The following is a 15,315-nucleotide window of genomic DNA, read 5'->3' as shown; positions in this document are numbered from 1 at the left end:
ATGCCTTTCGATTGGCAACACTCCATGGCATTTTATGCATTGGCCTGTGCTTTCCAGATTTTCTGTCTGTGTATACATGCAACTTCCACTATATGTAATGACATCTATTCAGTGGTATATTTATTGCTTTTGGTGGCTCATTTACGCGTCTTAAATGATCGCATTGTGCGGCTAGGAAGCGCCTGTGAATTCGAGTACGAGTATATGAACGAGAGCCACAAAGAAATGGAACATCATCAACAGCTTGCGGAATGCGTGCGAGATCACAAGGAGTGCATGCGGTGAGCTTCACTTAAGATCATTTACATATTTGCATACTGATATGTTTCATGTTAGACTATTCCTTATCAATCTTCTTCCAGCTTCTACAATTGCATACGGCCTCCCATTGCGGCAACCATCTTCATTCAATTTGTCAGCACTGCTCTTGCGCTCTGTACATCTGCTGCTGCTTTCGTGAGCGAAGATTTTAGTTTGTTACAGTTGATGAAATTTTTTCTTTATTCTGTAGTTGTACTATTTGAAATTGCTCCATGTTGTTGGTTTATGGACGAAGCTCTAGCTCAAATGCATAAATTGACTAATTCACTGTTTTCCTGTCGTTGGTATGAGCAGGATCACAAATTTCGTCGTTCTCTGATAATTTTCATGCAACGCTCACAGGTAGCGGATAAAATATTGGCTGGCAATATTGCACCGGTATCATTGGATACATTTGTTAAGGTGAGTTGCAGGCTGGGCCGTACACATTTAAGAAAATAATTATGTACGAATGGGCGTTGCTTTTTTTTCAGATTATAAAATTTGCCTTTTCTTTGTTTACACTACTCAAACAACTCAAGTAATAAACTAACAACACAAATGGATGGTGTTTCCAAGAATTCCTTTTTATTTGATAATTGGAAAAATAAAACAAACTATTGAAAAGTGTTTAATTTAATAAAGAACAGCTTATTTATTTCAATTATTTCAATGGATGCTTTAAGTTTTGAAACTATCAAGGGTAAAATTTAAAAATAATAATAATGATGGAATTAGTATAAACAATTTTCTCTTTCAGTATGGAGGAAAATTTCTTTATTAGCGTCAAAAGTATATCTTTTAAGAAGATCAACTTTCACTCCTATATCCAGGCGGCAATCGGATTTTAGGCTCACTGTTTGAGCGCCCAAAAATACTTGGGAAGCGACTAACTTTTCTTTCGGCCGCAACCGAATACTTTGCTATTTGGCTTATATGAGTAACAAACGACAGAAACCTATATGCGACTTCGTCTAGGAAAAGGTGGTTAACGACCATAATAAGCATTTAATGAAAGATGCGTCTAGAGTCTCATTACTCTTTAATATTTATATCTAGCTGATTTAAACTAAAATATTACAATTGTTTCAAGGCTTTGAGCCCAAAAAATAAAAAAAAGAAATACTTGAATTTAAGCGAAAATGACGAACTTTACTTTTGTCTTAAGACAACTCATATTTTGCGTGAGGGGTGAATAAGTCGGCCAAGCACCAGTTTAGCGGACGCGGTATGAGAACATTTTTGTGAGTGGATTAAAGGCGATGGAACGTATTTCTTCGGCTAACAAAGCTGCAGTGACAGGTTTAATGGCAGGGTCTCAGTCATATGGTTCCAATGGAAATGTTTAAGATAAGATTCAACTGCACTTGGAATCTCTTGTGCGGTAGACCAATGGAAAATTATGAAGGGGAATAGCTTAGCCAGCCTGGTTTCGCGACGCTTACATTCAAACATCTTGTCTCTCACTTTTTATATAAGCTCGTGGTCACATCAGGGCTGCATAAAAAGTGCCTGAAATACTGTCTGGTCTTGAACACTTTGAAATAGAATTTGTCCCATATATTAGTGCAATCTGAATCTTTCTGCAATGCAATGGAGACCTTTTCCTTCCTCCTCGCTCAATGACCATCTAGTTTAACGGCATTAGATAGGAAGCTTCATGTAAACGCTTGTGCGTTTGTATTGAAAACCTGTATGAAAATTTTGATGCCATCGGTGTCATTGATATCGGCTTAGGCCAAGTGAGTATAACAAATACCAGACAAGCACCAGATAAACCAGCTTTCGCATATCGTCGTCCCAACTGCTTCTGGTCCAATGAACCTATCAATTAACGCTGTAGGGTGTACCTATACTCGAATCTCCAAAGTATACTTAATATGTACAAAAACAACATGTTATAATTTTAAGCGACCGCCGTCTCGTTATTTGTTGGTTTGCGCTTGACATTGCAATCTTTCGGACACCGAAACTAGAAATTATGAAAGAAAATCATTTATTATATATTTACTCTATAATATGTTCGCATATATAAGACATGCGTAGGGCCAATGGTGACAAACGGAATTGAAAGTCGAATGGATACTACCACAGAGCGAATAATATCCTCCGTCGAAATGCAAACGCTGCAAGAAAAAAAACAGCACTTGGTCCTACAATAAAGATGAAGAAGAAGAAGAGCGAAAGCAGAAGATATTTAAGAAAATGGATTTTATATTCTATGCTACCTACTCAGTATTTCTTTTTCTGATCAATTTAATTTCAGAAAACTGTTTTAAATACTTACACTCACTCCATGACCTATATCCAGCTTAAATAAAATAAAATAATTTGTTCTACTTTTCACCAGCCATACCAGAAGATCAACAATGCCTTTTGAAAAATCTGTCCACAGATTATTTAAAAAAAAATACATCTAAACACCGGGCATATGAACTTTAATAAAATAAGATAAATACTAAAATTTACAAATTTGGTTTCACTTCCAAATCACACCTTTTTTGGATAAAAGTTAATTTTCGTCTCACGGTGTTGCAGTACATTTCTGAAACTAAAAGTATTCTTATAGAGCACATTCATATAGAAAGAGCTGTGTGTGAAGTAGGTCAGGGTTAAGTTGTAGTTGCTGTCCACTACATCATTCTAAAATAAGTTGCAAGAGATGATATTTCGGATTTCTTATTATATGGCCCAGGTACGCAGTTTTTCTCTGTTCTCGGTCTCTTCGCATTCGTATTAATACTTCATTGTTAGAAGCATGATCAGTTCAGGGAATTTTCAGTATTCGTCTGAAAACGACTACGTGCAACAATATTGACCAAACATAATGTTTGGTAACGCGCATTTTAAGATTTAAGTTAAAATCATCAATGGTAGGACTTTTTTGTAGTTGCAAAACGATTGCCGTGCTATTTCTATTCTTGTTTTAATCTCTGAGGAGAAGTCGCAGTTTTCTTTTACCCGGCAACATAGATACTTAAACTCTCTTACTCTTTCGATTGGCCATTTATACTCAATTTCATATTATTGCATATATTTTTCCCACTGCCCACCATGAACTTAGTTTTGCTTACGTTTAACTTGATTCCATATTTTTCACTGCATCTTGATACTTTCAAATCAAACTTTGCAAGTCTTCGGCATAGATCAGATAGGTGCAATTTAGAGGTGATTTATAAATCGAACTGAGTTGGGAGAATGGCTCGGGTTATGTCGTAATTTCAGGGCTTCGGTCGGTTGTGATTTATTAACGAAAGTATGCGACATCAGAAACTATTACAAGAAAAAGTTAAGAGCCCTTAAAATGTACTATCGTGGTTTATCATTTGCGTTACCTCGAGAGAGATAACCATATTCTCAACAAGTCAACGTCCACCCATCTTTATTAGAACCCCGCACAGGAAATAAAGTAAAAGGCACGCGGCAATTAAAAGGCATGCGTACTTCTCTCGCCTTTATACACTGCACTATTATAAACATTGTTATTACCATTAATTACAGGCTATTATAACTTGCAGACAGGTACCGTGTGAACGTGATGTAAATAGCACAAGTGATGAAGTTATAGCGAAATGAGAGCAGTGTATAAAGACAACGTAAAAATTTTTGTGAAACTAAGCTTTCAGATATTTTTTAATCCCTTTTTTATTTTGAACTACAATATTTCTGGGCCTGGTAGTGAATGACGACAGAACGAAGTGCCTCCTGCCACCAAACAAACAGTCAACGCACTTGCATATCGGCACCCTTGTGCCTTGTGCCCACAGTTATGGTTTGAAGTTATAAGAGTTTCAAGTGCTACTTTGGATTATGTGGGCAATTAAGTAGTGAAGTCCTCTCTCGATGAACAAGTACCCGTAACACTCTATGAGTCTCTCATCATACCCATCTTATTGAATAGTGCAGAAGCTTGGACGATGACAGCATACGATGGGGCGTCCCTTGGAAAGGTCCTGCGGAAAATGTTTGAACCTCTACACATGGGCGATGACAAATATCGCAAGCAATGGAACAATGAGCTGTATGAGTTTTACGGCGCCATAGATATAGCGCAAGGAATAAAGATCCAGCCACTCCGTTGGCTGGGTCGGGACAATGGATACAAACGCTCCGGCTCTAAAAGTATTTGTTGCTGGTGGTAGCAGAGGAAGACTTACTCTGCTTTGGAAAGATCAGGTGGAGAAGGACTTGGTCCCACTTGGTGTGACCAACTGGCGACGTTTATCACGAGAAAGAAGCGACTGGCGCCCTTTGTCAAGCTCGACCAAAATCGCTAAAGCGATGATCGTGCCAATCAAGAAGAAGAAGAAGAATCCGTTGACTTTGGTTTTTAAGATATTAGAGCTTCACTTAAACAAACACAAGAAAAAGATTGGTTAATCGATTTTTAGAACATTTTTATTCGAAGTTTTTAGCGACATAGGCACGGCCTGCTCCAAACTGCCCACAATTTCCCGCGTTTGGATTGTATGTGGCATAACAAATGATCAGGCTTATAGAGTTTTACAAAAGGTGATATTGATAACAGAATCAAATCATTTAATCTTCGGACTATCAAAGATTTGTTTAGTTCGCCGGTGTCCTCCCGAATGATCAATACTCGCTTGATTTAATTTAGGAATAAGTGTGACGTCAGTTGTTATATTTCATGGAAATATATACGCTACCTATTATTAACTGGTAGTTTGAATTTAAAAAAATTCTTGAAATTATACAAGTAAATTCCTCATCATGTTGGTCTCCTTGTCGCGGGGATGAGGCTTAAGTGTTGGTTTGACCCCCATATCATGGGGACCAACCCAATACGAACTAAGAGGGAAGCTCCATATGAGGATTGGCTAGCCATCATGGCAAAATTGGTGGCCATCCAATCACCATATGAAGATCACCGTACCGACGCACCTGTTAATCCTTAACCCTCATCATCCCATCATCTCCTCTCCTCACCCCCCCCCTAACCCAAGGTGTCATGCGACCCGTGCCTATTGGGTGGTTTGCAGTCAGGGGGTTCTCTGTCCGACTGTATTTCTACGGAGCTACCTCGATACCGGGTCACCTCGGGGTATAACCATGACCTTGCCGTGGTATGGGGCGCTGCCACGGTCGACCATCATGTTTCCCCTTCCTTTTTATAAGATCACCATGTCTGCCACGGTGGACGGTGATCGTAAGAAACAGATGGAGTCTTTCAATCAAAAAACCTCAATGGACAAGCAGTCCCTAAATGCAAAGGAAGCTATAGCTTCCATCCCCAAATCTGGACCAAACCAGATTTCTCTTAGTACGACGGAAGCTGGGATAACTAAACCTAGTGGAAGTGACAGTACATCGAAGCCCTTCACGGCTAGCCCAATTCGTACGGCGGAAGCTGGTGCTGAGGACAAACCTGGCAACAGCAGAAGTGGCGGTACTCACAACAAAACTACGGCCAAGAAGTCAACTTCCTCTACCACCAATACCGGGACTAGCCCTGGTAAAGGTGGCAAAGCTGAGTCTGGAACGACTGATACCTCCGCAGTAGCAGAGCCTGCACGGCATGGCTACAAGGAGAGACGTGCTGCCTTCAGGCTACTGGAGCGCCTGAAAACGATTCCAGAGGGGGAGTGGTCTGTTAAACAGAAGCACTCATTCAGCTGGGCGACAAGGGTAACGGAGGAGTCCCCTCGGGGCTCTGAACCGAACCCAAAACGTCAGTTGTCGGACGACCCACCCAGCAACCCCAGCACGTTGAAGAAGCCCCGAATCAACAAGACTTCTCCAGCTACGTACAGCGAAGCTGTCAAAGGCCAACAGCTATGGGCGGTGGTTGATAAAAGCAACCCTGACGGCACTATTTCGCCTGACAATTGGAAGAAAGTGGAAGCCAGGCTCTCAAGCGTCTTCTTCCAAATTCTGAAGGAGCATCCTGGTCCAGCTCCTTTCTGTCGCGATAGTGGATGGCATCAGAGTCATGTGAAGCTAATCGCCTGTGCCGATCAGAGATCCACTGATCTATACAAAATAGCCATCTCATGGATTGGCGAAGTATGGCCTGGGTCTAAACTCGAGGTAATTTCAAGGGATGACATCCCTAGTTTACCAAGAGCTAGGGCCTGGTTACCAGCGGAGCCATCAGACCCTAAACAAATCCTTGAGATGCTTCGGGTATGCAATCCAGAGCTTCCTACATCGTCTTGGAAGGTCACAAAGCTGGACGATCCCAAGGGCGAGTACCGAAGCGCTACTTTCGTAGTCTGCAAGGACTCGGCGGACGCACTGGCGCGATCGGACGGTGTAGTAAGCTATTAGTTTTCGTCCATAACTCTGAGGGTCTACAACAAGGACAAGGCGCCTAACTTAAAGGACCCGGTTGGAGCTGAGATAGGCCCCACGGCGGAATCTGGCTCCGGTCCTAACACTGCTACAGCGCTACGGAAGGCATCTACTGACGGCAGTATCTCTTCCTTGTTAGATAGAGTACTTAATACTACTCTCACTGATGAGGAAGAGCTACTGGCGTCAGATTCAGATGAGCCCAACAAAACGGTGGTGGAGAGGAAGCCCAGTAACCATGATGTTACGGGTTCTTCAGATTAACCTTCACCACTCAAAGGTTGCGTCCGCCAACCTCATAATCCACCTGGCCAAAAGTGGACATCATATTGTCCTGATTCAAGAACCATGGGTATCACATGGACTTGTGTGCGGACTAAGGACTCAACAATATAAACTGATGTATGCTCGCAACAAAGGTAACCCTAGAGCGTGCGTACTAATAAGAAAAGGGATAAATGCTTTCATGCTCTCTAATTACAGCGACACCGATCAATTGACCATTAGCCTGGAGTCGGGAAATGAACGGATGTGGCTATCTTCCTGCTACCTCGCACATGACCACGAGGAGCTACCGAGATCAATATTCAAAGATCTGGTAGCGCAGGCGCAGAAGCTTGGCGCAAAGCTAATCATTGGTGCGGATGTAAATGCGCATCACGAGATATGGGGCAGCACTGATACCAACGCTAGAGGTGAGTGTCTCTTTGATTATCTGATAGGTACTAGACTACAGATTTGCAATAAAGGTAATAAACCTACTTTTGTCATTAGTAATAGACAGGAAGTGTTAGACGCTACTTTTGCTTTTGACTCCGTTATTAACAGAATTAGGAACTGGAAAGTTTTGGAAGAACATTCTTTTTCTGATCATAGATATATCTCGTTTGAGGTTAGCAAAAATCTACCGAAACCTAAGCCTGGTAGAAATATCAGGAAAACAGACTGGGAAAGGTATATAGATTGTATCGGGGCTACCCTAGGAACATGTCCATCAGCGGTGCCACAAAGCATAGAAGGACTAGAAAATTTGGTTGACAAGATTACCTACACCATGAATGCTGCCTTGGCGGTAGCCTGTCCCATAAGAAGACTGAGGGGTAAACCCAAGCCTAAGTGGTGGACGGTTGAGCTAAGCGAGCTTCAAAAAACAAGCCGAAGCGCTTTTAATGAGGCAAAGAAAACACGTCTCGATGAAGATTGGAAAGGCTATAAAGATGCCCTGAGAATCTACAAGAAGGAAATCAGAATTGCCCAAAGGCAATCTTGGAAATCCTTTTGTGAAGAGGTTGAGGGGGCAACTGAGGCCTCCAGACTTCGTAAGATTTTAGCGGGAAGCCCTCAAAATTGGGAACTGCTACAGAAAAGTGATGGCACTTTCACTACAACCAGTAAAAAGTCTCTAGAACTTTTACTCGACACTCATTTTCCAGGCTGCTCAGACATTACTGGGCATGACATGGAAGATACAGCACACTGTCGTGAAGTCAGAATAGACGCTATTTCTGAGGATCGGCTCTTATGGGCGATTGAAAGTTTCAAACCTTTTAAATCACCGGGCCCAGATGGCATTTACCCGGTGGAACTGCAAAAGGCCGCCGGATATCTAGCACACGGACTACTAGCAATCTTCAAAGGTTGCTTTCTCTACGGTCATATACCTCTTAAGTGGAGACAAGTCAAAATTGTTTTCATTCCAAAAGCTGGTAGAAACTCACATACCCATCCAAAAGACTTAAGACCGATATCTCTCTCCTCCTTCCTATTGAAAACTTTGGAGAGGCTGATAGAATTTCACTTAAGCCTAACTATAGATAGAAATCTTATCTCTACGTCACAACATGCCTACACGAAAGGGAAATCGGTAGAGACAGCTCTACATAACCTTATTTACACGGCAGAGAGTTCACTGCACAAACAGGAATTTACTTTAGCCGCTTTCCTTGATATTGAAGGGGCCTTTAACAATGTTGAAGGAGGGGCAATTACTGCAGCACTCACTGATCTTAGGGTAGAACCGGGCTTGGTAGGCTTCATTGGCAAAATGCTAAATAGCAGAATCATTGAAGCGGAACTAGGAGAATCGGTGCTCAGGAGATTGGTAAGTAGAGGTACACCGCAAGGTGGAGTCCTCTCACCGTTTTTATGGAACGCAGTTGTAAACAAACTTCTGTTAATACTGGAATCGGTGGGCTGTAAGGTGATAGCTTACGCCGACGATGTTGTTATTGCTGTCTCTGGTAAATTTGTATCTACATTAAGAGACCTAATACAAAATGCTCTAGATATACTTTCTAGGTGGGCAGGAAAGTGTGGTCTAGGAGTCAACCCAGACAAAACACAACTCATATTGTTCACTAGGAAACACAGAATCCCTCAGCTAAGTCCAATTACGCTCAAAGGGGAAGCTCTTGTGATTTCGGAAGAAACCAAGTACTTGGGACTAAACATAGATAGGAAACTGACTTGGAAGTCAAACACCTTAGAAAGGGTCAGGAAAGCGAACCTAGCTTTTTATGCCTGTAAGAGAGCTTTAGGGAAGACCTGGGGAATTAAACCTAAGGTTACTCATTGGCTCTACACTGCTGTCGTCAGACCCATTCTTCTATATGGAAATGTTGTCTGGTGGTGTGCTATGCAGAAAAAAACCTATTCTAATTTATTGAATAAGGTGCAGAGATCAGCGGAACTAGCAATATGTGGCGCCATGAAAACCACGCCATCCATGGCTTTGGACATCATGCTACATCTGCCACCCCTAGATCTCTTCTGCAAATACTCAGCGGCCTGCGCCGCTTTAAGGCTCAAAGCGAGCTCACAGTGGAGAACTGTCACACATGGACATTCAACCATTTTAGACTCCTACACGGATATACCCAGTGACTGTGATTATCACCCTCCCATTCTTTGCTTCGAAAGGAATTTCCTAATGAAAATCCCTTCTAGACTGGAATGGCTTGAGGAAGATCCAACACCCAATACACCCGTTAAGATCTACACGGACGGATCCAAAATGGACACCGGTGTAGGATCAGGGTTATTTTGCGAAGAGCTTTCTATTAGTGAATCCTTTAAATTACCGGATCACTGTAGCGTTTTTCAAGCGGAAATAAACGCTATTCATGAAGCCTTAAAATGGTTAAAGATAAACAGAATATCATCAACGGATATCTGCATTCTATCAGACAGCCAAGCTGCCCTACGAGCCCTGGATGCATTCCAAACAACATCAAGGAGTGTCTTACGTTGTCGCCAATCTCTAAATGAGATGGCCAAACAATATCGTATAATATTATGCTGGGTCCCAGGCCACAGAGATATACCAGGGAACTGTAGGGCAGACCAACTTGCAAGAGAAGGTACCTGTATGCCAGACATAAGTAATTTTATGGAGATACCTCTCGCAACTTGTAAGCTTCTCATTAAGGACGCACTAATCAATTCTGCAAATCAGAGATGGATTAGCGCTAACACCTGCGAAATTGCTAGGCAAACATGGCCAAGGCTTAATTTACGTCTGTCCAAGAGTATTATAAAACTGAGTAGACTTCAAATCAGGACCTTAGTAGGGGCCCTCACAGGACATTGTCTCATAGGAAATCATGCAAGGAGATTAGGCGTATACACGCATGATTTCTGTCGTAGCTGCAGAAATGAGGAGGAATTGGAAACAATTCAACACCTTTTTTGCACATGCCCAGCTCTAGCCAGAAGCAGAAACCGATTTTTAAAATCCTACTTCTTAACGAACATAGATAATCTATACACTTTAGGTATCAACAACCTTTTACGCTTTGTCAAAAGCTCAGGATGGTTCAATATGGAAAAGGAAATGTAGCCCAGCCCCCGCGGCTCACAACGGACCCACTCCGTGGTTTAAGTGGCATCGTTGTCTCTATGTGCGATGCGGCTGCCAAACCTACCTACCTACCTACCTACAAGTAAATTGACAAGGCAAAATAAATCAGCCAATTTGTTTTTTGAATAACTCTACTAAATCAATAAAAATATCGTGTTGACCTTGAGCAATGGAAATCTTTATTTTGACCTTTACGTGCTCCATTGCTTGTCTGTTTGTATACTATCGCTGTCTATTTCACATATATCAAAGATGATTGACGTTCGACTCCGACCCGATTTGCAAAAACTATAAATCTTATTATAAATAGGGTGATTAACTTGGCGACACCTTGTATATCTTATTTATTTATTTATTAAAAGAGTAACAATTATAAATAATTATTCCACTTAAAGAACTCAAGCATTGGCTACTATGGCCTTCGGCTATTAGTATAATAAAAATGACAGCGTGTCTTATAGCCTTAACTTACATCTAGATACATAATCACAAATCTTATTTAAATTGCATACCGTTGTCGTTTTGAGGAGTTCCGATGGTTTGATGCTTGAGAAAAAGGATGTTCTGATATTTTGTAGGGGAGGACAAGTATCTATCAGATGAAGTGTAGTAAATTCGTTGGAGCCACAAAAAGGGCATGTAGGCTTCGGTGAACCGCTGAGCAGGTGGGCATGTGTCATGAGTGTGTGACCGATTCTCAGTCGAGTAAAGATTTGTGCTTGGTGACATAATGCAGATGGAGGGTAGATATTTTTTCCCCCCAAAGGGGTTAAAGTTTTTATAAGGATGCTGATAAATGTTCCATTTAGTTGCTGCGTTATCTGCGGCAAGTTCTTTCGCTAGTATCTTTATGTCATTGCAAGTGATATAGTCAAATGTGTGTAGAGGTTCCTTATTCGCCTCTTTCGCTCTCTTGTCAGCTTTTTCGTTACCATTTATCCCAGAGTGCCCAGGAATCCACATAATTTTGATTGCACCTATATGTATTGAAATTATATTGCGGATTTTTGTTATCATCGGGGTATCATTTGCGGGGTTTAAGATAGCTTCGATTGAGAATTTGCTATCGGTGCAAATTAAGTGTTTGCTACATTTCTGGGAGGCAAAGATTACTGCTTCAAGTAACGCAGTTACTGCTGCTGTAGTTACTGAAGAAATTTAAACAGTTACGAGCTCAAGAGAGGCACATTTACTTGGAACTTTCAAATAAGTTAATATTTTCTCTTCTGTGCCTGTAAAAAATGGAGACGTGGCTTTGCTGTCGAAGTAACGGAAATAATTATGACTTATAAAAAAAGCAAAGGCGGGTGAACAGAATGTGGTCGAAGTATTCCACAAAAAGTGAACATTTCCTTGACTTTCGACAATTTATTTCAATATCACAGTTTTGATAGTCCTCGACCTTAGGGTCTTTGTCTTCCAAAAATATTGATAAGGTACGCAAACGCTAATGTGATTGGAAGATTAGTCTGGCGAGATAATCCTCCGTCCAATATTGGCAGATGAAAGCATACATATGTGGAAATACATATAGCGCGGTCACACGGTTGAGTATCGGTAAACAATGTGCTTATACAGGGTCCGCCATATAACTTTACGGAATTAAAAATGCTATAAAAAAGAAACTACTCAATATTTTTCCAAACTGTTTTTTTTATTTTGACGTACAATCCTTCTGGTTAATGATGGAACCAAACTTCTCAATGATGTCTCCGAAATGTCCAGTTGTTGAGAACGACGGTGAACTGATGTTCCTGGTGATTCACGTACACTCTCGGCCACAGCAGCAATATTTTCGGGTATACGCACGGTTTTTGGTCGGTCACGCGTTGGTTTGTCAATAAGCCACCTAGTTTCTTTTACTTTTTTCACAAAGTAACGCACATACGCTTCATTCGGTGCTTTTCTTCTTCCCATTGCCGCACATTCTGCAACATTACCATGATTTTCAAAGTAATGTCGCAATATTTCCCAGGGTTCTTTGAGAGTATACACAACCATTTTCGTTCAGCGGAAGAATAAAACTAATTTTCTGTCAAATCAGATGACAGCTAAGTGTTACCATTCTTCAAATAATACCTAGTTCAAATCCGTAACGATAGATGGCGGGCCCTATATAAGTAATTAAAATGCCAAAGTTAGAAAAATGTATGAGGCATGAACTGCAAATCCAAATTAATACCAGTCTGTGAAGTATACAACTTTGAGAATATATATATTATATATGTACGAGTATATATTATATATAATTGGTGATTATACCCTTTCAGGTGTTTGGCCGAACTCCTCCGTTTTGCCGACTCCGAACGGAAAATAGTTTTTATGAGGCCTTTTTTTTCATAAGAAATTCATTAGGAGATTTCCCATTGTCTGTCCAGGGGCAGGTGATGTTAAAAAAAACATTTTCTATCATTCGGCTTGAAGCATAATTATAAAACGTAAGTACATTTATAAGAGCAAATTTCATTAAACCAGTACCACTGTGCCCCACGTTTTCGCTAGTCTCTGTGATAATTAACACATTCACGTAACCCTTTTGCTTAGCAGGAGTGCAAGCACTTTTGTTAGCTGACTCAACTCTATAAATATACCTACACACATCATTTGAAAGTCTAATTCTAATACTCTTAGAGCGGCAACCAAAAAGTATCTGCGTTTCTTAAATCAAAAAAAAGCAAAAGTGTTAATCGAACCAAATTCTTCGCCATTTTTGAGACCCAAAAATGTCACCACACAAAACACCGTTATCACCACCACGGTCAACGCTACACACTCACGATGCGCTCAAATACACTTGGCAGTGCTGGCGTTATCTGGGAATGCTTCCATTTAAGGAACCCCATCGCATCTATTGGGCATATGCACTGCTACTTAATCTCTACAGCGCAGTGCTCTTTCCGTCGTTATATGTAGCATCATTTTTCGTACATCTCGATCTGGCTGACAAACTTGTCAATCTGAGCGTAGCACTGCCTCTACTCTACACCACAGCGAAACAGGCTATATTATTCTATTACATTCAAAGACATTTACCAAAAGCGGCACTTCATTTAAACGCCCTGGATCGACGTGCTGAGCTGCATCCGGACGATTGCGCTTACCTAAAGCGAACTGTGCGTTATTGTCAATGGGGTTTCCTTACATTTTTGGTCGCATTTTGGTCTGGTTTATTCTTTTACGGACTAATTGGTATTATGCGCCACAAGTTGCCTTTCGAGGGTTGGATACCGTTGGATTGGCAGCAGTCACAGCGCGCTTATATTACAGCTTGTGCTCTCCAAATGATTTGCTTGATCACACAAGTGACAAATGCTGCGTGCAGTGACGCCTATTCGGTTATATATTTAGTGCTGCTAATGGCTCATCTGCATGTTTTGAATGCGCGCATTGAGCGTATTGGAATCTGCGAAGTGGCTGATGAAACCAGCAATTATCAGCAACTTGTTGCCTGCGTGCAAGATCATTGGGAGTGCATGCGGTGAGCAGGGCGATGGGTTTTCACTTTCTTTCATTATTTTTTAAATTGTCTTATATTTCTTTCAGCTACTACAATTGCATACGCTCTCCCATTTCAACCACAAATTTCATCCAATTTCTTAGTACAGCTTTGGGGTTGAGCGCACCTGCTATTGCTTTTGTTGGCAGTGATTTTAATGTTTCGAAGTTTCTGAAGTTTATAATTTTCTTTCCTGCAATAATAGTTGAAGTAGCTCCTTGTTGTTGGTTTATGGATGAGGCTTCACTTGAAATGAGCAAATTGACCACTTCTCTGTTTTCATGTCGGTGGTATGCGCAGAGTCCGAGATTTCGTCATGCTTTGATTATTTTCATGCAACGCTCACAAAAAGCAGACAAAATACTTGCTGGTAATATTGTGGCAGTTTCCTTAGAGACTTTTACAAGCGTGAGTTGAAATATAATATTTTCTAATTAATAGAAGCTATTTGAATATTTTCTTTTTCAGATAATTAAATTTGCCTTTTCCTTGTTTACGTTATTAAATCAAATGAAGTCGTAATAAAGTCTTAGTGAACTGGTTGGTACTACCTAATGTTTTTTTATTTACATGTCGAACAGAACCCACAGGTATTCCAGAGAACTTATAAAAATTGTATATGTGGATTGGTTTGCCGAAGAGGCGAATGCGTGGGGAAATTAATTATGTATAGTAATGTAAACAGCCATGAATGATATTCTCTGTAAATGTACAAGCCGTGCATATACGACTGCGCCTATTTTTGGAGGATGATGATGGGGAAATTTTGTCGTGCGTTTTGCTGTAAATTTTAAATTTTATACGTCTGCATACATATGTACAAACTTATAAATCATTTTTCTATCCTGAAGTGACAAAAGCAACAAAAACAGAAAATATTCACCTTTATCTCCAAAACAAAATGATGCTACAAAATGGCTGAGAGTTTCGTGAATGCTAATTACACTGATAAGCGGAGGTTACGTTGTGTTTAGATACGACTTCCGAAACTCATAAAAGGTGGCGCAAAATTAATCAATTATGGAAAGATTTATAATATTTGCAAATATCGTCCCACGGCAATCATATTTGACACTTGTGAGCTAGACAGCTGCAGCATACAAACAGACAAGCAATTGAGCACGTAAGGGTCAAAATAAAGATTTCCGTCATTCAAAATATTTTTTTTTGTTTAATAAAAAGTTGAATGGTTAATTTTGCGCCACCCGATTAATTTTGCGCCACCCTTTATAAACCTCGTACTTATTCAATTATGCTCATTTTTCCTTAAGAATTTACTGAAGTATCAGGGCAGGCCATAAGTTCGTGCGTTTTTTAAAGGTGGTTTTAAAATTAATAAAAAAAAATG

General features: G+C 40.6%; 2 protein-coding genes across 2 annotated transcripts; both read left to right on the top strand.

Annotated features, from left to right (window-relative positions):
* On the top strand, positions 1–845 carry LOC129244200 (odorant receptor 42a-like). Its single transcript, XM_054881812.1, has 3 exons — positions 1–281; positions 363–723; positions 795–845. Exons 1-3 carry the CDS (start codon positions 1–3, stop codon positions 843–845), a joined length of 693 nt encoding a protein of 230 aa, XP_054737787.1.
* An 8,429-nt stretch (positions 846–9,274) lies between these two features.
* LOC129244199 (odorant receptor 7a-like) lies at positions 9,275–14,489 on the top strand (the record flags this gene model as incomplete). The annotated part of the gene is made up of 4 exons (XM_054881811.1): positions 9,275–9,283; positions 13,909–13,949; positions 14,015–14,375; positions 14,436–14,489. Coding segments are annotated over 4 exons (465 nt in total), but the record flags the coding sequence as incomplete, so codon positions are not given.
* Positions 14,490–15,315: the final 826 nt, after the last annotated feature.

This window comes from Anastrepha obliqua, chromosome 4, assembly GCF_027943255.1.
Source record: "Anastrepha obliqua isolate idAnaObli1 chromosome 4, idAnaObli1_1.0, whole genome shotgun sequence".
In the NCBI taxonomy this organism is placed as follows: Eukaryota; Metazoa; Arthropoda; class Insecta; order Diptera; family Tephritidae; genus Anastrepha; species Anastrepha obliqua.
This window is presented reverse-complemented; position numbering and strand designations above follow the sequence as displayed.

What these genes read in the sequence shown, in the direction of transcription:
- LOC129244200 (XM_054881812.1), top strand. Translation starts at nt 1, where the DNA reads ATGCCTTTCGATTGGCAACACTCCATGGCATTTTATGCATTGGCCTGT. An exon ending in GATCACAAGGAGTGCATGCG is followed by an intron (nt 282 to 362) that starts GTGAGCTTCACT and finishes ATCTTCTTCCAG; the next exon opens with CTTCTACAATTGCATACGGC. An exon ending in CATTGGATACATTTGTTAAG is followed by an intron (nt 724 to 794) that starts GTGAGTTGCAGG and finishes CTTTTTTTTCAG; the next exon opens with ATTATAAAATTTGCCTTTTC.